At 43.0% G+C, this 24,157-nt stretch overlaps 1 protein-coding gene across 3 annotated transcripts in view; it reads left to right on the forward strand.

Moving 5' to 3' along the window:
• Positions 1-23,259, forward strand: part of LOC124003729 (proto-oncogene tyrosine-protein kinase Src-like) — a 40,184-nt gene extending 16,925 nt beyond the window's left edge. For all 3 annotated transcript variants that reach the window (XM_046312274.1, XM_046312276.1, XM_046312275.1), the window contains 9 exons: positions 664-762; positions 1,466-1,569; positions 5,841-5,990; positions 6,439-6,594; positions 9,915-10,094; positions 10,445-10,521; positions 10,749-10,902; positions 21,553-21,684; positions 22,059-23,259. In XM_046312274.1, coding sequence (XP_046168230.1) covers positions 664-762; positions 1,466-1,569; positions 5,841-5,990; positions 6,439-6,594; positions 9,915-10,094; positions 10,445-10,521; positions 10,749-10,902; positions 21,553-21,684; positions 22,059-22,267 — 1,261 coding nt within the window. In that variant the 3' untranslated portion in view covers positions 22,268-23,259. The remainder of the gene's footprint in view (positions 1-663; positions 763-1,465; positions 1,570-5,840; positions 5,991-6,438; positions 6,595-9,914; positions 10,095-10,444; positions 10,522-10,748; positions 10,903-21,552; positions 21,685-22,058) is intronic.
• Positions 23,260-24,157: the final 898 nt, after the last annotated feature.

Genomic DNA, 24,157 nt, shown 5'->3' on the forward strand with positions numbered 1-24,157 from the left:
GTGGGTGATTCTGTAACGACGTTCGTCTGTTGTATGAAGAGAGTCAGACCGAAATGCAGCGTGTAAGTTATTCATGACTTTAATGAAGAATGTTGCGGTACATGAAATAACTGATAAAGAAAACAACAAACGGAACGTGATCTAATTACAGCCTATCTGGTGACTAACACAGAGACAGGTACAATCACCCACAAAATACAACGCGCAATCAGGCTACCTAAATACGGTTCCCAATCCGAGACAACGAGAAACAGCTGACTCCAATTGAGAATCGCCTCAGGCAGCCAAGCCTAACTAGACACACCCCTAATCCTACACAATCCCAATTACTACAAACCCCAATACGAAACACAACATATAAACCCATGTCACACCCTGGCTTACCCAAACATATACCAAAAACACAAAATATAATGACCAAGGCGTGACACTTATTTAGTCAAGATAGTTAATTTTATTATCCTGTGAGTTTCATGATATGAGCACAGAAATCAGTGTACTACACTTGTTTGCTCACGGTGGTGTTTTTAGGCTTCAACCACTGTCAAATAGTCTGTATCTGATGTGAATAACCAGTTAGTACCCTGAATGAACCCAGGGAAGGGTTCTCATTGTCCCAGTCAATAACCATGTCGTCTCCTCCTCTCCTCTGTCGTGCTACAGGGAAGGGGACTGGTGGCTCGCTCGGTCTCTGACCACCGGAGAAAGCGGTTATATCCCCAGCAACTACGTGGCCCCCTCTGACTCCATCCAGGCAGAAGAGTACCTCAACTTTTATTTCTTCCTGTTTTCTCGCAGATTGCCGTTTATTGTCATGAATCTTGTCCTGGAGGCAGAACTGAGGGATTTCCAATAGATGGGCCAGCTGTATTCAAAATTGGCTAAACTGTAAAAATGTGTGATTTTTGTTGTTGTTGCTTTTTGTTCTTAATGTAAGGTTAGGCATTAGGTGTAGCAGTGTGGTTAACGTTAGGTTTAAAATCAGATTTTATGACTTTGTGGCTGTGCCAGCTAGTGGTTTACAAAATTCTCCAAATGGGCAAAAGTAGTGCTTCATAGGGACATTAAAGGGATATTTACCCTCCCTTCAAAATCAAAGTTTGTCAGGTGTTTTCAGAGCTGAAAAGTGGTTTTCTGTTGAGAGTACTCCACGTCCGAGGCCATCTATTTTGTAGATCCAGCTATATGTCACAATCCAAAATGAATGAAAAAGATATGCACCATATTTAAGAACCATATAACATCTTGTTTTTTTCTGCGCTTATTATTATTATTATTTCAATTTATTTGGTTGAGGCATGTAACTGGATCTACACAATCAATAGCACGAAATGGAAACTCTTCTTAACATTACGCTGTTTTTGATGTCTGAAAACATGACCACAACTATGACGACGTTCCTTTAAAGCTGCTTAGTGGCAGGTTCTCACTGTTCTTTCTCACTCACTCTGGCCCACATTCGCAGGTGGTATTTTGGGAAGATAACTCGGCGCAACTCGGAGAGGCTCCTTCTGAGTTTACAGAACCGACGAGGAACCTTTCTGGTCCGAGAGAGCGAAACCACTAAAGGTGAGAAGAACCTCTGAGAGAGCGACAGCCATTTTAGACATGGATTAGAAGCACTTTGATTATTGTCAAATTCCTTGTTGACGTTCTCCTTTCTTTTGTGAAGTAGTCCACTCTAACACAGAATGTATTGACCAAATGCGTGAATAGATACTTTTTGTTTTTTTTGTCCCGGGGCCTCTAGCTGTGGATCGGTGGCGTAGGGGGGGGGGTTATTTTGGAGGAATTGGGGGAGTGGAGCACCTGTGAATGGATGGGGGTGGGGGGGTGAATGAATCACACGAGCTGAGCTAAGTCACCGTGCGAGGGTGCTGGATTTCCTCTGGCTATAAAATCTCACGCACACAGTCACACACACACTGTCTCTCGCATACACACACACAAACACACACAGGGGGAGGGTCAAGGGAAAGGATTTACAGCGTAGGGTGCTTTAGATTCCATTCTGCAGGGCATAGAGCTCATGTTCTAGGGTATAGAGTTCATATGGTGTAGCTTGTAGTTTGGTCTGTAGGCATGGTGTATGCTTGTGTGTGTGTGTGTGTGTGTGTGTGTGTGTGTGTGTGTGTGTGTGTGTGTGTGTGTGTGTGTGTGTGTGTGTGTGTGTGTGTGTGTGTGTGTGTGTAGGGCTTGTGTTGTAGTGGGGATGATCTATGCCATAGTGTTGAGGGTGCAAGTATACTAATGTGCACTAATATTTTAGAGAGAAAGGCTTGTTTTGTAGTATTTATGCCATCGGGTGTATGGTGCATGCAGAAGTGTGCAGGGTTCATGCTTTTAGAGCACTTGTTAAACTCCAGTCCTCGAAGGCCGATTGTCTGCAGGTTTTCACTCCTTCATTGTACTTGCTTTTAATATTTACAGTCATTGATTAGTGACCTCCCCTCATCTGGTTGTCTAGGTCTTAATTGGAAACAAATTGAAGACCGGATTGGAATTGAGTTTGACTCCCCTGCTTTAGAGGGTAGAGTAGGGTTGCATGCTCTAAGTAGTGTGCTTCATTCCTTCAGTCCTGGCTCAGGGGGTACTGTTAGAGCATGGTGCTGGCAACATTAGTCTTGCCGCCGGTTTGATCTAAAGTCCGGAGAGCATGATGATACTTAATTTCATTACTGGTTTGATTCCCACATGGGCCACATACATGGAGTGCACAAAACAGTAGGAATACCTTCTCTTTCCACCACATAGACTGACCAGGTGAAAGCTATGATCCTTTTTGATGTCACCTGTTAAATACTCTTCAATCAGTGCAGATGAAGGGGGAGATACAGGTTAAAGAAGGATTTTTAAAGCGTTGAGACATGGATGTGTGTGTGTGAGTGCCATTCAGAGGGTGAATTGGCAAGACAACATATTAAAGTGCCTTTAAATGGGGTATGGTATTAGGTGCCAGGCGCACTGGTTTGAGTGTGAAGAACTGCAACGCTGCTGTGTTTTTCCCGCTCAACAGTTTCCCGTGTGTATAAGAAATGGTCCAAACCCAAAGGACATCCAGCCAACTTGACACAACTGTGGGGAAGCATTTGAGTCAACATGGGCCAGCATCCTTTGTGGAACGCTTTTGACACCTTGTAGAGTCCATGCCCCGATGAATTGAGGAGCACGTAGATGCGAGAAGGAATTATACAACGATCAAAGGGATCATGCTGTTTGTATGTGGCTGCAAACATAACAATACAGGGTGAAAAACATACATGAATTTGCCCAATAGAAACTCTTGTTTTCAACTGTTGGACTAATGATTACACCCTAGATCAGCTAGATGCAGGCAAGAGTGTGCAAGGCGGTATCGAATGTGTCAATGTCTGTCCCCTTGATTACTCAAATCTCTCTAAACCAGTGCACTTACATTGTAAACTTTAATTCATAGGCTAGGTTGTAGCAACCTCATGATGTGTATATGGAAAGTATTATGCAGAAGCCTAAACCTGTCGATGTTACATTGAGCTGGGTGAATGGAATATGAATGACAGTCATCCAATATACATTAATAGAAATAAGGCCGTGTTCATAAAAAAATATTGTATACATAGTACCAGTCAAAAGTTTGTACACACCTACTCATTCAAGGATTTTTCTTTATTTGTACTATTTTCTACATTGTAGAATAGTAGTGAAGACATCAAAACTATGAAATAACACATATGGAATCATGTAGTAACCAAAGAAGTGTTAAACAAATTATTCAAAATAGTCACCCTTTGCGTTGAGGACAGCATTGCACACTCTTGGCATTCTCACAACCAGCTTCGTGAGGAATGCTTTTCCAACGGTCTTGAAGGAGATCCCACATATGCTGAGCACCTGTTGGCTGCTTTTCCTTCACTCTGCGGTCCAACTCATCCCAAACCATATCAATTGGGTTGAGGTCGGGTGATTGTGGAGGCCAGGTCATCTGATGCAGCATCATCATTCTCCTTCTTGGTCAAATAGCCCTTACACAGCCCGGAGGTGTGTTTTTGGTCATTGTCCTGTTGTAAATCAAATGGTAGTCCCACTAAGTGCAAACAGATGGCATGGTGTATCGCTACAGAATGCTGTGATAGCTATGCTGGTTAGTGTGCCTTGAATTCTAAATAAATCACAGATGGTGTCACCAGCAAAGCACCCGGTGGGAACCACACGTGCGGATATCATCCGTTCACCTATTCTGCGCCTCGCAAAGACACTGTAGTTGGAACTAAAAATCTCAAATTTGGATTAGTTTCCGGATTGACTGACCTTCATGTCTTAAAGTAATGATGGGCTATTGTTTCTCTTTGCTTATTTGATCTGTTCTTTCCATAATATGGACTTAGTCTTTTACCAAACTAATTAAGAAGGAAATAAATTCCACAAATTAACTGAAATGCTTTCCAGGTGACGACCTCATGAAGCTGGTTGAGAAAATGCCAAGAGTGTGCAAAGCTGTCATCAACGCAAAGGGTGGCTACTTTGAAGAATCTCAAATGGAAAATATATTTGTTTTCACACTTTTTTTGTTTACTACATGATTCCATATGTGTTATTTCACAGTTTTGATCTCTTCACTATTATTCTACAATGTAGAAAATAGTAGTAATAAAGAAAAACCCTTGAATGAGTAGGTGTGTCCAAACTTTTGACTGGTACTGTATATTAAATGCCAACGACCGCCACTGAATCGACAGTGCCAGACTCGCCGGTTTCAGTATCTCTGAAACGGCTGGCCTCTTGGGACTCTTGGATGCACGACAGTGTCTATGATTTACTGAGAATGGTTACAAAACAACATCCAGTCAGCTGTAGTCCTGCGGTTGAAGGAGAATGTCAGGAATTGTGCAAGCTAACAGGCGGGCCACAAACAGGCAAATAACGGTGCAGTACAACAGTGGTGTGTAGGACAGCATCTCGGAATGTACAACTCGTTGGGCCTTGTTATGAATGGGCTATTGCAGTAGACTACCACACCGGGTTCCACTCTATCAGCTAAAAACAAAAAGAAGTAGCTCCAGTGGGCACGTGATCACCAACACTGGACAATTGAGCAGTGGAAAAACATTGCCTGGTCTGCAGAGTCCCATTTCCTGTGGCATCGTTCTGATGGCAGAGTAAGGATTTGGCGTAAGTAGCATCCATGGCCCCATCCTGCCTGGCACACGTTAGGGCCCTCGATACCAATTGAGCAATATTTCCGTGCCCCAAAATTGTTTAGCTATTCCAGGGGCAAAGGGTGGTCCAACCCGGTAATAGATGGGTGTAACTAATACACTTGATCCCAGGAAGAGCTAATGGGGATCCATAATAAATACAAAACTGGCCACTGTATATGTCATTGTTAAAGTTGACAGTTCTTTAAGTGGCTTTGGATAAAAGTCTCTTTTTATAATGACTATTTTACATTATAACATGCAAGTGTCTCACAATTGAAGTGTATGGGAAGTGCGTAATCAGAATTTGCTCTTCGTATGCACTCACCATGGATTCTACAGGTAGTGGTACAGCTGTGAGTGCTGACTGTTGATTGTGTTTTAGTGATTTATAAAGGCGTAGGGAGTGGAGTTTCACAGTTGCATGTTGTTAGAAATAACGATAGAGCACAGTGCTATTGAGGCTTACCCTCTGTACTGGTTGTAGTGTACAAGTTGTTTTTAGCATCAGCCGTTCCAAATTCATGTTGTTCTATTATTGTTTCTTGTGTACTTGTGGCTGTGCAATGAATTTCTCTGCTGGGACAATATCGTTTCAATTCAATTGAATTGGTTGTGACCCATCCCTCGTTACACACACACACTTGAATTATTTTTTATGAACAGGAGCCTATTGCCTGTCCGTGTTGGACTATGACAACACTAAAGGCCTCAACGTCAAACACTACAAGATACGCAAGCTAGACAGCGGCGGTTTCTATATCACCTCACGCACCCAGTTCAGCAGTCTGCAGCAGCTGGTCTTCCACTATCGCAGTAAGTAACACATTATAATCACATTTGTGACACCTTTGCCACTTACTTACAAAAATTCCTATTATACAGAGAGTAACACCAAACTTGAATTGAATGTTTTTGTATTTATTTGTCCATGGACTATAATATGCATGTCAAGGTCATGATTGGGGCAATTGTCATTCTGTTTTCCAACTAGTGTAAACGTATATGTAAATATATACTTTTTCTTACATGGTATGCAGTGTCTTTGTCAAGCATATTGATCATGCGTCAAAGTGAAACAGACATTGCTCAATAACTCAATAAGAATATCCAACAGATTGGCACATCTGACTATTATCAGAAATGTCTCGCAGAAAACTCTGCTTCTACTGCCTACTGTGGATAGTGCTAGCAAGGGTGGACAGTGCTAAATGTCTAGGTGGTAACAGTATGCCTCTTTCTATCATTCCCTACCTAACCCCAGAGCATGCAGACGGGCTGTGCCACTGTCTGACGGAGGTGTGTCCCGTGCTGAAGCCTCAGACCCAGGGCCTGGCCCGCGATGCCTGGGAAATCCCACGGGAATCGCTCCACCTCGACCTCAAACTGGGCCAGGGCTGTTTTGGAGAGGTCTGGATGGGTAAGATGCGCGTGCACACATTAGCTCTTTACGGATGTATTTGTATCTGCATTTAATCCACCAAAAAGGATTGATTTTATCAAATGCAGAGAACACGCTTGGGAAGAAACACCCATTCTAATCCTATCTTGCCTTGGCGCTGTCGTGTCTTTACTATCATTAACTGAAGACTGATAGTTTTTAGTTATTACGCGATTAGACTGATTAATCATGTAACCGTAATTACTAGGAAGTCGGCGCACCAAGGAAAAATATTCAGATTACAAAGTTATAATTTCCTAAAATAACTTTCAGATATTTTATCTGATCAATTAGTCTTCGAATTAATTAATTATTTACTTTACCTCACATTAGTCTCATTCCAAATGTCTGCACGAACCGTCTTCACTATGAGTCATCCGTACATCAATGGTCTTAAATAATTTATTTTTTACTAAGTAATTCACAGAAATGCTTAAAAAAAATTTTTTTTAAAGGTAAATGTGGTTACACGAAATGAGAATATGCCCTAGTGGGCTAAACCGGCATGGCGGCTTGTTAGACAAAAGGGGAAGTGGGGGTCGACTAAGAAGTCACTACAAAATGATAATTATAAAAATTGAAATGCTAATCCTTTGCACATGAACGCTCACTCATTCGGGAACAACTGAAATCAATATATATATTTAAGCTCAGTGTGTCATCTTGATCGTTCGTGAAAAGTTCATTTATTTTGTAGAATTGTCCGTCTCTCCCTCTCTGTCTCTGTCGTGGTTATAGTGGATAGTTCAGAGTGACATTCATTTTGTTATAGAATGGATGTTTCGGCGGTTGTCGTTCTTTGCGTTCAATGATACCAAATTCCTAGCTGCAGACTAGTAATTCATATCAAAGACTTGTTCTTATTCTGTCAGTATCGATAGTCTGAGAGTTTAACCACGTGGTATGGTTAAAAGATTCAGCAATGGTCTACAACCTTTGTCCCCTCATAATGGAGAAAAACATGGTCTCCAACCTTTAGCGATCACGTAATTGAGGTAAGCTCGGTCTGCTGATCGAAAACCTGAGTGGGGTTTTATTCGGAATGGCAAAAAAGGGCTGTCCCATGATGTCTGACCCTAACTGGGCTCGGGGGCGGTCCTCTGATTTAGTTAACTCCAATCCCCTTTTTGAGTTTTCCTTCATTAAACAGTCCAAAATCATATTACACACTTTAACAAACAGTATCATACTCAATCATTCATCTTATATAACAATTACATGTAAATCTCATATCTGAGGCTATTATATAAACAGCGTTATGGTAATGTGGCCACACTGTCTCCCATGAGCTTCCCCAAGTTGTGACAAACAGACCAGTTCGTAGCTGGATTCTTCACTGATCTTTTATACTTTCTCCGGAACATGAAATTTGTTCGTACCTCAAGTTCTGTGAGGTGGAAGGATTTCCTTTGTTCTCCATGAAAACCTACTCTCTCTATACTGTGTGGCCATGTGGCAGGGTCTTCTCAGGAATTCATGACCTCTCTGACCACAGCAACCTAGTTGAAGGAGGCAAGGGGGAGGCAGGGAGATGGGGATGGGGCTTGATATACCCAAAGAGGCCAACGTCATGACAGCGCACTACAGCAATGCTGGACACTGTTTAAAAATCGATTTATGCTTGATCCGGCAATGCGGTCGGAAGGCCTAGGATGGATGTGGTGACACAATTGCGGAACCTCCGGCTTGTCTTTGTAACAATGCGGAGGGCTCCGTGTAAATCCGCATTGACATTAAGGAAGTTGTCAAGGAAGTGAGTTTGTGTTTGTACAGGACATACTGCCCCCACCTACCATCAACCATTCATGTCAATGTGGAGCTATTATGGAGCCCTTTGCATTGTTACACAATTTGGCAGGCTCATGGCAATGAGGTACAGAGCTTGATTTGGCCGCCAGAGGCTCCGCAATTTCTGCCCAACCTCCATACGGAGCCTCCGGACCGCATAAATGGGCTTTTATTGTTCCTGCTTTTACAGTAAGTTCTGAGTGGGTAGAAGCTTGCCAGCTCAATAAAGTGCCCACAAATGCACACTGGCCATATACTGTTACATGGAGTGTCATGGTATCGTGTTGGGTGTCGTGACAACTATGAATGCTATGCCCAAATATAAAGCAAGTGCCGTGCTAAGAATGTTCAACTCTGTGGTACAGAGTTACAGCCCTTTAGTAAAGCCTGTGAAATCTAGGGTGTAATATTTCCCCTTTGCGAAGGGTATAACTCAAGCTCCGTCATTCAGTTTTCAGAGACGTTAAAAAAACATAGCAGGTTACAACGTAGCGCTCTGTAGCTACGTTTTGATGTTTGGGTTGTTTCTTGTCAGGGACTGGTCCAAATTCATGTTTTGCCATCCCCATCGAGCCAGCTAACTAGCTGTGTGAGAGTACTTGACTCCGTTCACTGAGGGTTAGTGCTATCCTGGATCCTTGGGATGTCCCTTCGCTAAACCCTTAACCCATACCCTAACAATAACCCTTACCTTACCTAACCCAAACCTTAACCCTTACTGTAACCATTTTTTATTTCTACTTCAATGGGGTAGGGACGTCCCAAGGAACCCGGATAGCAAGGATCATTCACTGAAGCAACATTTGGGGCGAGAGGCAGCGCTGTGCCAGCGGCAAATGTTATGATTGATGCTTTTCCTTTTAAATGTTGTGATTTAATGTTTTTCCTTTTAAGTGACAACTACCAGAATTCAGTGGCTTACAGCCCTACAATCGATGAAAACATGGCTAAATACCAATACATTGAAAATGTGTCCTATGTCGTTGTTTTCCAGCTTGCTAGCATGAGGCAGCTCAGTCTTCAGATACAATTTTTTGTTGTTGTTGCTGGAATCAGTGCAGTTTATCCTCCTTTCACAAGAGTAACACAGTTTTTCCTTTAAAAAAACGTGTCTTTCTTGTGCTCTTACATTAATGCTCTTTCCTCAAATAACAAAAATCTGCTTTCTGAGTACCTTTTTGAAGGGCTGTTTTAAGCACAATCATACAGATTTGTAAAAAAAATTAAAATCCAACTATAGTAATAAAAATATCGGCAGATATATCGGTTATTGTGAATATTTTAAGTCTAAAAACAATCGGTGTCGGATCCAAAAATAGCATATCTGTCAGGCTCTACTTTTCATTCCAATTTCATGTATTTCACCTATAACTTCATATAAGAACTGTGTAGTTGCTTGTGGCAGAAACGTGCGCCTGTCCCTCGGGTTGTCTGGGTCGCCAAGAGAAATAATGTACTCCTTTAGCTACGTTGGCTATGGTTTCTAACCTATAGCTTTTGTGTTTCCACAGGGAAGTGGAACGGTACAACGCGGGTGGCCATCAAGACCCTGAAGACAGGCACCATGTCCCCAGAGGCCTTCCTCCAGGAAGCGCAGGTCATGAAGAAGCTGAGACACGAGAAACTGGTGCAGCTCTACGCTGTGGTGTCTGAGGAACCCATCTACATCGTCACTGAATACATGACCCAAGGTAACTGTAGACCACACACATCATCATTATTATCAGTATGGCTGTCCATCGTTTCCAAAAATAACGTTGCTTCCAGGGATGGGTAGTAGAACAGATGTGGCTACCACTATTGTTACAAACACACACATTATCACGTAGGTATTGCACTATGTAGGGAATAGGGTGCCACGTAAACATAATCATCACTTACTTAGTACATGAGACACACAATCACACACACTTCATCATCACTGACTACAATGGACTATGGTTCAAGCTGGCATGTGCATGCTCACACACATCATGTTCTTGTGTTCCCTCCCTCCTGCCTTCTCTCTCTCATTAAGCTGATAACACTGTCGCTCCCACAGGTAGCCTGTTGGACTTCCTCAAAGGTGACACGGGCAAGCTGCTACGTCTACCCCAGCTAGTGGATATGGCATCTCAGGTGGGACATTCAGTGCAATGTTGATTATACCTTTTCATGTAATTCTATTATTTAAGTCAATTTAAGTTATTTTGCAATCTTCTTTTGTTCCCCTCCTTATCCCCCCCGATTGTCCCTCTTTCTGCTGTATCTATTCTTCCTCTCACTTTTCTATCCTTTTCCGTCTATCCATTCTCATCCTCTAACTCTCTCTCTCATTTCATCTCATTTCCCCTCTACTCTTCCAGATTGCAGCAGGGATGGCATACGTAGAGAGGATGAACTACGTCCACAGAGACCTCAGGGCTGCCAACATCCTCGTAGGAGACAACCTGGTGTGTAAAGTGGCTGACTTCGGCCTGGCCCGCCTCATAGAGGACAACGAGTACACTGCCAGACAAGGTAAGGCTTCAGTCCATGTCAAATCTGTAGTTGTGTGTTCTAAACCTGGTTTTGGAGGACCCGTGTTTAGTTTAGTTTATTTTATTTTATTTTTACAGGGACAGTGCACATTAATCAACGTTTCAGTAAAAGTGCCGGTTTTAGCCAGCCGGCTAATTTTCAACCGCAGTCCCTGGGCAGGTTATTAAAAACAATTACAATATAGACAATAGCACCATAGAACAAGCAAGACATAGCAACATAGGACAAGCAAGACATAGCATACAGACAGAGCAACATAGAACAAAAAGCAGCAAAACAAAATTCATAAAAGCAACAAAGTGTTTCCACACCTCACAAGCTACAGACAACAGACAACATGGAAAGCGGCAACACACAGCTAGGGACCATGTTCACAAATCTGATTGACCTTTAGCCAGGTCTTCAAGCATTTTGTGAAAGTGTGATATGTGGTGCAGTTATGTGTGTCTGATGGCAGTGTATTCCAGACATGGGAAGCTCCCACAGAGAATGCAGATTTACTAAAGGTGTTTTTCCTTAGGGGAACTATACAGTAACCTCTCATGGCAGACCTTGTGGATCTGCTGCCATATGTCTGGGTTTTCTGTTTAACAAAAATATTGAGTGGAGGGGGAGCCAGGCCATTAAGGATCTTGAATACAAGACATGCGTCGGTGTATTGCACAAGATTTTCCCAACTCAAGAGCTCATGCTTTCTAAGGATGTGACAATGATGATGGCTATTGGGCTTCCTATCAAGCACTTTGAGAGCCTGTTTGCAGACAGACTGAATAGGTTTTAATGTTGTACAGCAAGCTTGGGCCCAACTAGTCAAGCAGTATGTTAAGTGGGGGAGTATCATAGAATTGAAGTACAGTTTTGCTACCTCTGTAGTCAAACAATTTCGTATAAATCGGAAATTAGCTAGGTTGAATTTGGTTATTTGAATGACCTTTTTCACATGCTTTTTAAAAGAGAGGTTGGAATCAAGTATGATGCCAAGGTACTTAAAATCGGATACCACCTGGAGCTTCTCCCCTGACACATAGACATCTGGCTCAGTAGCATCTGTTGCCCTCTTTGTGAAGAACATGCAAACATTTTTTTTGACATTGAGATGCAAACACAAGTCACTGAGCCACTTTGTAACCTGGACCATTACAGTAATGAGTTATTGTGCAGCTTGTTGTTTGCTCTTTGCGTGCACATATATCACTGTATCATCTGCATACATTTGAACTTCAGACCCAGTACAGACAGAAGGCAGATCATTAATGTACAGGCTGAACAGGAGGGGCCCCAGTATTGACCCTTGGGGCACGCCCACATCATAGCTATGAGTGGGCGACAGCTCATTGCTCACTCTGACACACTGAGTTCTGCCTTCAAGGTATGATTTCATCCATCTCAAGGCATCACGGGAAAAGTTGAACTTGGACAATTTTGTGATGAGAATCTCATGGTTAACAGTATCAAAAGCCTTTCTTAGGTCCAGAAACACAGCCCCAACAGCACCCCCCTTGTCCATCTTGGACTTCACATTTTCCAGAAGAAAGCAGTTGGCCGTTTCTGTGGAGTGTTTCGCTCTGAAGCCAAACTGCATGGGGTGTAATGTGAAGGGGCTGTTGTTGAGGTGGGCAATCAGTTGTTCTGCTACACACTTTTCAACAACCTTTGACACCACAGGTCGTATACTAATGGGCCTGTAGTTACTCACGTCAGCAGGGTCGCCTGATTTAAAGATGGCCGTTATTATGGCCGACTTCCATACCCTTGGAAACACACCGAGACCAATAGATGTGTTGGTGACCTTAGTAATGGGGCCAATGAGTGACTCTTTGTAGTTTTTAAGAAGGGTAGAGTCCATCCCAAACACATCTTTGGCTTTAGAGTTCTTTAGTGAGCTAATCACCTTGTTCACCTTTGACTCAGAAACCTCCCTTATGATGAAGACAGGTTGAGTGTCATTCACTAGCACTGAGCCCAAGAAATCAGTGGAGGGGTTCTGTGTCAGTAACCTGACAGAGTCAATAAAGTAGGAATTCAAGGCTGTTGCTATTTCAACTGCATCCTGTGTTAGATTGTTATTCACCATGATTTCTAGTCTTTTTGCAGTGTTACTATGGTCTTTCCCTGTTAACTTTTTTAGATTCTCCCATATCAATTTAGAATTTCCCTTTGCTTCACCAATTATGTTAATAAAAAAGTTTGCCTTGGCCTGTCTGATTTCTTTTATCACCTTATTTCTCAACATGGTAAACCTACGTCTGTCATGCTCTAATTTAGATTTTAGGGCTATTTTTAGAGCATAATCTTGTTCTTTCATCAATTTCCAGATTTCTCCATTTAGCCAAGGAAGAGTGCTCTTTTGGCCAGGTTTGGATTTGATTTTCTTTAGGAAGCCATTTATTGTAGTCTGGATTGTGGATAGAAAAATCTGACTATCAGCTTCCACGTCTGTATAGGACAAGAGATCATTCCAGTTTATTCCCTTAATTGCTTTTTCAAAATAGTTTAACCTGGTTTTCCTTCCAACTGGTCTCTATGTATAAAGTGGCCAATTTCCCCTCCTCTTAGAGGATAATGTTTACACTGCCAGACAGAGTAAGGCTCTGGTCCGGGTCCAATATCTCTAGGTACGTGAACTGACATTGTGATGCCAGGACAACCTCTCCCTCAATGTCAGCAAAACAAAGGAGTTGATTGATCAATGAGACTGGAGTAGAGACTACAGTTTTAAGTTCCTCTGCTTCCACATCACCAAGAACTTGACATGGACCAACAACATCACCACTCTTATCAAGAGGGCACAACGGTGCTTCTACTTCCTAAGGCAGCTGGAAAAATGTGTCATGCCACCCCCGGGTACTCTCCTAATACTACCGCTGCACCATCGAAAGTGTCCTGACCGGTTGCATCACGGCCTGGTGCGGAAATTGCTCCGTCCACGAATACAAGGTCCTCCAGCAGGTGGTGAAGACGGCCCAGTGTGGCCGTGTTCCCACCCATCCAGGACATCTACTTGAAACAGTGCCTGAGGAAGTCCTGCAGCATCATCAAGGACTCCACACACCCCAGCCACGAGCTGTTCACTCCCTTACTTTTAGGCAGACGGTATCGGAGAATGAGATCTTATACCAACAGGCTCAGAGAGTTTATCTACAAGCCGTCAGACTGCTTGTAGCGGATTTCGAATAGCCGTGGGAAAAGCAGTTGCAAGATTGAGACACACATCCACAATTCAATTAGAAACCCTAGAATTCAAATGAAACCGAAGACTTCATGAATAAAACAATTTATTTGTAGAATCCATAATGATAAGTGCAAGGTAAACAAATGTTCTAATATTCCAGGTAAACTAAAAAGATCAAGTTAAAACATGTGTGGTTCAAATGTATGCCAACTCGGTATCCCAAACATTTTTCACCCCTGGTAGGCCTTCCTTCTGAAATGACTGCAACACTTAACATTGAGCTGCAGTTATTTTAACGTGGGTGGCAAGGAATAAGTTAGTCCTAAATATTTCTAAAACTAAACGCATTGTATTTGGGACAAATCATTCACTAAATCTTGTAATAAATCATGTGGAAATTGAGCAAGTTGAGGTGACTAAACTGCTTGGAGTTACCCTGGATTGTAAAACTGTCATGGTCAAAACATATTGATACAACAGTAGCTAAGATGGGGAGAAGTATGTCCATTACCTGGACTACTGTTCAGTCGTATGGTCATGTGTCACAAAAAAGGACTTGGTTCAGAACAGGACAGTACGGCTGGCCCTTGGATGTACTCAGAGAGCTAATATTAATAATATGCATGTGTGCTAGTAGCATTAGTCTGGTTTGAACCTGCTCTTTGAGTTGCTTGGACATTAGCACCATCTATGAGTATTAGTGGCTGCTGCTGTGGCTGCTGTGCTTGTCGGCAGAGGTGGGACCTAGGAATTCAAGTCCCAAGTCAAGACGGGCAAATCCGAGTCAAGTCTCAAGTCAAGACTGCCAAGTATCAATTCAAATCCTCAACTTTGAGTTTCGAGTCCTAAACAAGTCATAATGTGCTCTTCACCAAATGTAATACCATTTCATATTTAACAAGAGTAATAGTATATACAATTTATGTAAATCATGAAGGCTTTTAAAAATATATATTTATTACTTTCCAAATAAACTTTATATTTCCATGGAAATAGATGGGTAGCCATGAGAAAGACCCATCAAAATGACAACAAAAACAAAATATTGTAGTGCTCTCTATCTCTCTCTTTCTCCAGATGTACTCTAGACACCTAAAACAATCCTGCCATACAATCAGTTATTAAAAGGCACATCAAAACAACTGGCACTGAACTTCAAGTAGGCCTTCAATTTCAACACTGGCCTGAATGTCTGAGAAGAAAATACAGATCCCAAAGATGGGAGATAAAACGTGAACATGGAGACTACGTGTGTGTATAATGCATAAACAGTTTCATTTTTCCCCTCTTTATCTAAGGGCCCGCAAAAGACCAAATTCGATGAAAGTCTGTCAGTCATTTGTGCACGATGAGGCCGCGGTATGATTCCACCATGGCTGAAGACATGCTCCACCGGAGCACTGGAGGCAGTCACTGCCAAGACCCTGATGGCCACTCGGGACAGTGAAGGAAGAGCCTTCCTGTTCATTGCCCAAAACAACAGGGCATTCTGTCCTTCGCATATGTCAAGGTAGTGACTTAGCTATAGTGCTGGAGTGGTCCCAACAGCTTTCTTCTGCCTCTTACAGTATGCTGCAAACAGCCCTTCTTCTTGTCCAAGACGATGGTCCTCTCGCTCTTCCTCATCAACAAGAGGCACAGCTTGCTCAGTCCCTGTAGCATCTTGCAGAATCAGTTCTGGCAAAACATGTAAAAGCATAGCAGAAACCAAAAGGCCGGTATTAGAGTATTGATGATGCAGTGGGTTCAACTGAAAAATTATTATTGTTGCAGTCAATTGGATTAAATTATGAGAAAAGGTTACATTAAACTCAATATTTACCTTTAACTCTTTGTGCCACCTCCTCCTTGACCTCCTCCTTGACCAGCACATGGTGCTCCACCCACATCAGAGAAAAAGCCGGATCCAAGGCAGCTGCATTGAGGTAGACTGGATCTGAAAAGGGGGCAGTGATTCCGTCTTGTGTCCTGGCCATTTTCACATTGATGAAGATTCCAAGAAATCTTTTGTTCAGCGATGCCTGGATACTTCTGACCAGGCCCCTCAGGAAATGGACTTGAGGCATCCGCTGCTCCAGGTGGTGATTCAGGGACAGGACCGAGGGAACAACAGAACTGCTTGTGACAATCTTCTCCCACTGTGTCATATCTGTTGCTTCTCCAAATGGCTTCAGGATGTCCACCAACTCCTTCAACTTATTCCACTCCCGTACTGTGAACAACAACTCCTTGTGCCCAGCCTTTTTCACAGCAGCAGGGATGCCTCTTTCCCCAAATTAAGCCTCAAACACCTCTTTGAATGTTGTGCTTGTATGTAGCAGTGAGCTGATTTTTGATAACTTTGAAAGAGAAGGAGTCATCACTTTTTGTTTCTTTCAAGCCATCTCCCACCACCAGCTGGAGAGTGTGGGCAAAACACCCCAAGCGCTGTTTTTTTGCAATAGCAGCATCCACTGTTTGCTGGCCTTCCAGGGTTAGGTCATTCCAGAGCTCTGGGTCATCAAGGTGATCTTGGTCATGTACTTCATCTTCTTGTTAAATGGGGAAGCGCACGGTGAATGCTTTTCTCATGTTGGCAGCATTGTCGCTAATGATATAGTCCAATTTATCTTTAATGCTGTACTCACCACATATGGCCTCAAATTGCTCACAGATTCTTTCAGCCGTGTTTGCGCCTTTGAAGCGGACACAGGCCAAGAGATTGGACTTGCGCTGTATCCTCTCTCCATCTTTTTCCGTACAGTGCACAGTGACACCAAGGAACCCCCCCCATCGTTCGGTCGGAACCAAATGTCCACTGTGACTGAAACATGGTCTGTGTTGCTCAACTGAGTTTTCAGTTTTGAACATCTCTCTGTAGCGAGGTTCTCTACTTTTGATGTCAATGTTCTGTGATACACTGGGCTGTACTTACTGTCAACCACTGACAGAAAGTGCCGAAAACTCTTGTTTTCTACAATAGACAGAGGCAAGTTGCAATTGATAACCAAGTCGGACAGTATTGCATTGTTGATAGCTTTCTGCTGTGGATGATTCATGCTGTACTGCCCTACACGGGTCTCCATGAACTGTGAGATTGGAGACTGTTGTGGTTCACTTGTGACACTTTTGTTCATCTGTAATTGTTCAAAAAGCATATAAAAAATATAATTGAGCGGGGCAGTAGCACAATCTTGGAAGATGGAAGTTGTTGCGCCTCCATCTGTAACTTTCTTCCCACACGTTTTGCAAATTACAATACGTTTTTTGTTGACTTCAGCGTAGTCTGTATATCAGAAAATTATCATTTTGGGTATAATTTTTCCAGTTAGCTCAATCTGAATTCACCCGCCGACTTTCCTCTGCACTGCCATGCGCAAATTCTTCTCTGCTGGCACAATTTGATTGTGCAATTCAAACTTTAATCCGTTAAATGAAGAGTTGATGCGCAGTTTTATTCTAAAACTGTTGAGAAGCCTTTTTGTCCTAGACTTGGCACTCCGGTACCCCTTGCCATGCGGTAGTAGAGAGAACAGTCTATGACTGTGGTGGCTGGGGTCTTTGACAATTTTTAGGGCCTTTCTCTGACACTGCCTGGTGTAGAGGTCCTGGATGGCAGGCAGCTTAGCCCCAGTGATGTACTGGGCCGTACGCACTACCCTCTGTACGCACTACCCTCAGAGGCCGAGCAATTGCCGTACCAGGCAGTGATGCAACCAGTCAGGATGCTCTCGATGTTGCAGCTGTAGAACTTTTTGTGGATCTCAGGACCCATGTCAAATCATTTTAGTTTCCTGAGGGGGAATAGGCTTTGTCGTGCCCTCTTCACGACTGTCTTGGTGTGTTTGGACCATTCTAGTTTGTTGTTGATGTGGACACCAAGGAACTTGAAGCTCTCAACCTGCTCCACTACAGCCCCATCGATGAGAATGGGGGCGTGCTCGGTCCTCCTTTTCCTATAGTCCACAATCATCTCCTGAGCCACAATCAACAATCTCCACCATCAAGCTGCAGCCAGCTCAGCTTCCATTTCCACAAATTCCTTTTTTGCCTTGTTGTGTTTCTTCCATATAAAGGGCATGTTTTATTTTTTTTTAAACTGCAGCTTTAGCTTTCAAAGCGGCGTGCTCAGCCTGTGCTTTCATTCCAGCATTGGATGCCCTTGACGTTGAGGTGGATGCATCTGACTTTTTTGATACAGCAGATACTCTCATGTGGACCAATGGCAAACAAAGGTTCCAATATTCCAGGTAAATGGAAAAAGATCAAGATAAAAAAAAATGTATGCCAACCCGGTTTCCCAAACGTCAATTATACCAGTATGTGGCCATCTGGGCGGGCCCACCTGTAGCACCAACTAATTGTGGCTAGAGGGCGTAGTTGACCTATTTCTAATTCAAATCATACGACCATAATAAGACCACGAAACCAAATAATGCATACACCATACCTCTATATAGAAATGCAATATGATATTCTAAATGAGTGATATCATCAAATAAACAAATATTTTGATAAATGAAAAATGAAATGAAAACGGACAAAAATGAACTGGCTCCAACACTACTGAACACTTGAACTGGAATGACCACCCGGACTGACTTGCCACACACAAACACAAATACATTCAAGTTACACACATATCACAATTGCTGCTACCAGACTCTTATTTACTACTACTCATACTGCTCAATATAAAACACCCGCCAATCCCCCCTTTCTCTGATAAATGTGTAAATATTGTACTATAAATTGTGCCTCCCTGTATTATACTAACATATTTATTCTATTCTACTGAGCCATTTACTTCATTCGTATACTGATCTTTTATTATTGTTGCATTGTCGAGAAAGAGCTTGAAACAATGAAACTCTGCATGTTGTCTTGCCTGACTCACGCCTCTCCCTTGAGATGAATGATCTAGCCTAGGTTACCCCTGCTTCAGGCCTAGTACCTACGGCTGTTGCCCTCCCAGCCCAGTTCCGATCCCAGCAACCCGCTGAAACCAGTCACAGCTGGAGTTTTATTAAAAACCACTCAGTGGGGCGTCCAGCTCTGAGGTAGGGCGACCCGTAGTTTGTCAGGCTCTCCTAAGGCTATAAGACCAGGGGAAATGGAGTGGTGAGTATGCTTTCTCCTCTCAACAACTTATCATTTTAATAAATACCTTAGTTTTACACCCACGGGTGCGCGTCACTAACCCTTCACCCGTGGACCTGGAGTTATGCACTATAATGGGACCGAGTGTCCCACGAGATGAACAAGGTAACGTCATCGTGTCATGCCTTAGACTAACGTCTTAAGACATTTCTCATGCACACCCCAAGCATGGACCCACACAGGTAACAAAGGGAGGAAACTCTCCGGGCTATTTCGGTCAGTGGCCTCTCAAGAGGAAACGTGTTTATTCAAGCAAAGCCCTTTACAGAGAGTCTACTTATCCTATGGATATCCTAGCTCCCAAACCGTGAGGAAACCCAATCCTGATCCTCCTAAAGGAAAATACAAATGATATGGTAATTTCCCTGTGGGTTAAAAGCAGAGGCTACAAACAGCAATTAATGCTAAGAGTAAAAAATGCCCCAAAAGGAGAGAGGTTTTCTAGAAAAAAAGGCTCTGCAGAAAAAGCAAAAATGCTGCCACTATCTTCGGTGACAATGGTGATGGTTTGGATTGGCTGGGGGCTGCTTCCTCCTTCCTCTGCTGGCTGCGATGTCTCTCGGCTCTCTCCCTCCTGTTCCTCTTCCCATCCTGTTGACTCTCCATCTTCTTGGACTCCTACTCTCTCCATCCCAGAGCCTGTTGTAGCTCTGCAGGCGTGAGAGTTACACCCTTCCCATGGTTCACGACGATGTTCCCTTTTAACCTGTCTCTCCACTCAGGCGAGTTTCCCAGTGCTTGGAAGGCAGCCACGGTGCATCCTTTATTTAAAGGGGGAGATCAAGCTGATCCAGGCCAATTTCTATCTTGCCCTGTTTATCAAATTTTGAAAAACCTGTCAATAATCAACTGACTGGCTTTCTTGATGTCTATAGTAATTCTCTCTGGTATGCAATCTGCTTTCCACTCAGGTAATGGATTTGTCACTGCAACCTTAAAGGTCCTACATTATTTCACCACTGGACTTGACTCTAAGCAATGTTGTGCTGCTGTTTTAATTGACTCGGACAAATCGTTTGATTACGGTAGACCATTCCATTCTTGTGGGTCGGCTAAGAAATATTGGTGTCTCTGAGGGGACTTTTGGCCTGGTTTGCTAACTACCTATCTCAGAGTCCAATGTGTAAAGTCAGAACATCTGCTGTCTCAGCCACTACCTGTCAGCAAGGGAGTACCCTAAGACTCGAATCTAAGCCCCACGCTCTTCGCAATTTACACCAACAACATAAATCAGGCAGTAGGAAGCTCTCTCATCCATTTATATGCAGATGATACAGTCTTATATTCCGCTGGCCCCACCCCGGGTTTTGTGTTAAACGCTCTACAAAAAAGCTTTGTTATAGTGTCCAGCAAGCTTTCTCTGCCCTTAACTTTGTCTGAACACCTCCAAAACACAAGCTGCAGGCGAAGGTTAAATCTAGGCTTTGTTTCCTTTATCTATTGTAATCGCTTGTCTTTCACCCTGGCTGCCAAACTAACCCTGATCCCAGGCTGTATCACAACCGGCCGTGATCGGGAGTCCCATAGGGCGGTGCACAATTGGCCCAGTGTCGTCCTTGTTAGAGTTAGGCTGTCATTGTAAAACACTCATCCCTGGGTTGCTCCTCTTTTCAGTTTGCTGCAGCTAGTGACTGGAACGAGCTGCAAAAAACACTCAAACTGCCCAGTTTTTATCTCCATCTAACTAACACTTGTGGCTGCTTCGAGTGATCTATTGTTGTCTACATTTTTGCACTTCATGCTATTGTCCGTGCCTAGCAGCGTTTGTACTATGTTTGTGCTGCGGTCATGTTGTGCTGCGGTCATGTTGTGCTGCGGCCATGTTGTGCTGCGGCCATGTTGTCTTAGGTCTCACTTTATGTAGTGTTGTGGTGTCTCTCTTGTCCTAAAGTTTGTTTTGTTATTTTTAATACCAGCTCCTGTCCCCACAGGAGGCCTTTTCCTCTTGGAAGGCCGTCATTGTAAATAAGAACGTGTTATTAATTGACTTGTCTAAAACATTAAAATACTAAACCTGGTTTTCATTCCAACTGGTCTCTTGATGACTCACTCTGTGACTTCAGTGGTTGTAATGAAGGGGCTAAATAACATGCAGTGAAAGGAAAAATGTATTTCGCGACCAGACAACTGGAAATGAGCAAAATACAACGACAAAAGTCTTCCATTTTCAGCAGACTGTAGAGGCTTAAACCTTGTTTTAGGAAAAAAATATTTTTATTGATTTCTTTGAGTTAAAAGCACGGATATTTTGGCTACCGTAGTCAAAGGTACATTGATAAAAGACGTTGAGTCATCAATTCAAATTTTTGTTTCCCCAGGAGCCAAGTTCCCCATTAAGTGGACGGCGCCAGAGGCTGCCCTCTACGGCCGCTTCACCATCAAGTCAGATGTCTGGTCATTTGGGGTCCTGCTCACTGAACTCGCCACCAAAGGCAGAGTACCATATCCAGGTACAATTTACTTTCCTTTATGAAACAATTCTAAAGGTAGTCCGACACTCTATAGGTATAAAACACCAATATTTCGACACACAATGCCTTCTTCAGGGTTCCATAGACTTTGACTAAACAATAGCGTAAGATTAGCCTTTACATACAATTGCACTGAGAAGTGAACGGAAAGGGCAGGGTTTGTATGTTCCGTGTGCTTATTATAGTATTCACAAAGGAAGGGTTTGCATTAAAATATATTGTTTTTAGCTATAATTAGATATTTTTTGGGGCTCGTTGCAGATTCAGAATATGCCCTAGAAAAGTTGTACAAATGGCTCTTTAAAACAATTCCGAAAATCTTGATAGACAAATCCCCCCCCCCCTCCCTTCAGGCATGGTGAACCGGGAGGTGCTGGAGCAGGTGGAGCGCGGATACCGGATGCCCTGTCCCGGCGAGTGCCCGAGCTCAATGCACGAGCTCATGCTCATCTGCTGGAGGAAGGATGCCGAGGAGAGGCCCACCTTCGAGTACCTCCAGGGCTTCCTGGAAGATTACTTTACCTCCACCGAGCCCCAGTACCAGCCTGGGGAGAACCTATAGGTCTCAGGGACATCGGTCCTACCACGGGACCACATGGGTGGACTTGCCCACTTTAAACACTGATCAAGGGACAGTTTTGCATTATTTCCTCCCTGTAATGGACAATGGTTAAGGATGGTTTAGGATTGGGGAAAGAGGATGAGCTGATCCTAGATCTTTGGTTATGAGTGGCTTCTAACCTGGAGCTTTTGGGGGAAGTGGGAAGCGGTGGTAATAACTGATCCCAAGACAGTATCATTTTCTCCACTAAAAGTTAAGGTTAGGATTGGGGGAGAGGAAGCTCGTTCTAAATCTGTAGCTAGGGGAAACTTCACCCCGGCGAACCCTAAGGGAGGACGGAGGATAATGAGATGGGGCATGACCATTGTTTTGACCCTCTCTCTCTGTCCAAGTACCCTTCTCAAATGCTCTGTCCGGATTCCTTCACGCTTCTCCCAAAGTGTGCACTACCTGTCAAGCATTGGCTAGACTAGAGGAAGTCTCCCCCATTGTTGAAATCGGTTTGGAGAATCTAGATGCAGCCATAGCGCCACAGCATCTGTCCTCTCCACCTCCTCTTTTTGCAGAGCACTGCCAACGTGGCATAAGTGCCATCTGTCTATTGTCCCACTCTCTTGTGTGAGCCAAATGGCACCCTATTCCTTATACAGTGCACTACTCTTGACCAGAGCCCTATAGACCCTCGTCAAAGGTAGTACACTAGGGCTCTGGTACACTAGTAGGTAATACGGTGCCATTTAGGACTCAGCCTATGTGTGTGTGTGTTTCGCTTCTCTTTGTTTATCTATCTCTATCTCTCTCTTCCTATTTCCTCCTCTCTATATCTCTCCAGTATTCTCAAGTGCTGCTTACTCCAGGTCATCAGGTGTCTCCAAAACAAATGTCACATTTTTAAAAAAGGTTTTTCTTTGTTTGTCTTATTTTCTGTTGTTTTTTTACGGATTCTACTTTCTTCCTGTGTCCATGTCAATAAAACTGTAAGTTGCAAAGCTCCCAGACAATTTCACGTGAAACCATTTGGAAGACAGCTTTATATTATACCCATAGAAGTGACTTGAAGGATACTCAGCGTTAATACAGACTCACACTAGTAAAAAATGTCCACATTGTCCCTGCCTGTTTCAGTCCATTTTATTCTGTTTGGTACCTTGAACACAGCCCTGTGCAATCACCCTGAGATTATTGAGGCTCGGTCGTACAATCATTTGAAACCTGTTGATAAGGATCCAAAACTTTAATTCTTAAATGGATTCCTATTTAGGGGTTTTATGGGAATGAACAATACATTTATGATAAAAACATGAAAATGAATATAAGCTTTGAGCCAATCGGATATGAAGGATAGCATTCATGCACAATTAGTTAAATCTTTGTGAACCAAATCTGGCACTACAATCTATGCATGTCTTAATCCCTTACAAATCTTAACATTACAACAATCCTTTATAGGCAATCCTTCAATTACTACAATCTTTCATAGTCAGAAAGACGGGTGGAGAATTTAAACACTTTTCACACTATTGTGCTGACCCAAACTGTACTGCTTCTAACTGAACTGTGCTGGCTTTGGATATTTTATTTTGACATTGTCCTTTCCAGCACGCTTCCAGCCACTATGGTGGATGTGGAACCAGTCCAGGGCAGTACTGCTCAGGTGATGGTCATAGGTTAGGTTTAAAGGTAGACTCAGTAGTGGGTCAATTTAATGGTTGGGGAGTAACTGATTACGTGTTATCAGTTACGGGTTTATGTAATCTGATTACAAAAAAAGGAACTAAACAGTTACATTACCAGCTACAGTTTTGTAATAACATTAGATACTTTTGAAAAACTAGATGATTACTTCTTGGAATACTTTTACATTCAGAAAGGATGTTTTGTGAAAAAATA

This window comes from Oncorhynchus gorbuscha, linkage group LG18 (assembly GCF_021184085.1).
Source record: "Oncorhynchus gorbuscha isolate QuinsamMale2020 ecotype Even-year linkage group LG18, OgorEven_v1.0, whole genome shotgun sequence".
NCBI lineage: Eukaryota > Metazoa > Chordata > Actinopteri > Salmoniformes > Salmonidae > Oncorhynchus > Oncorhynchus gorbuscha.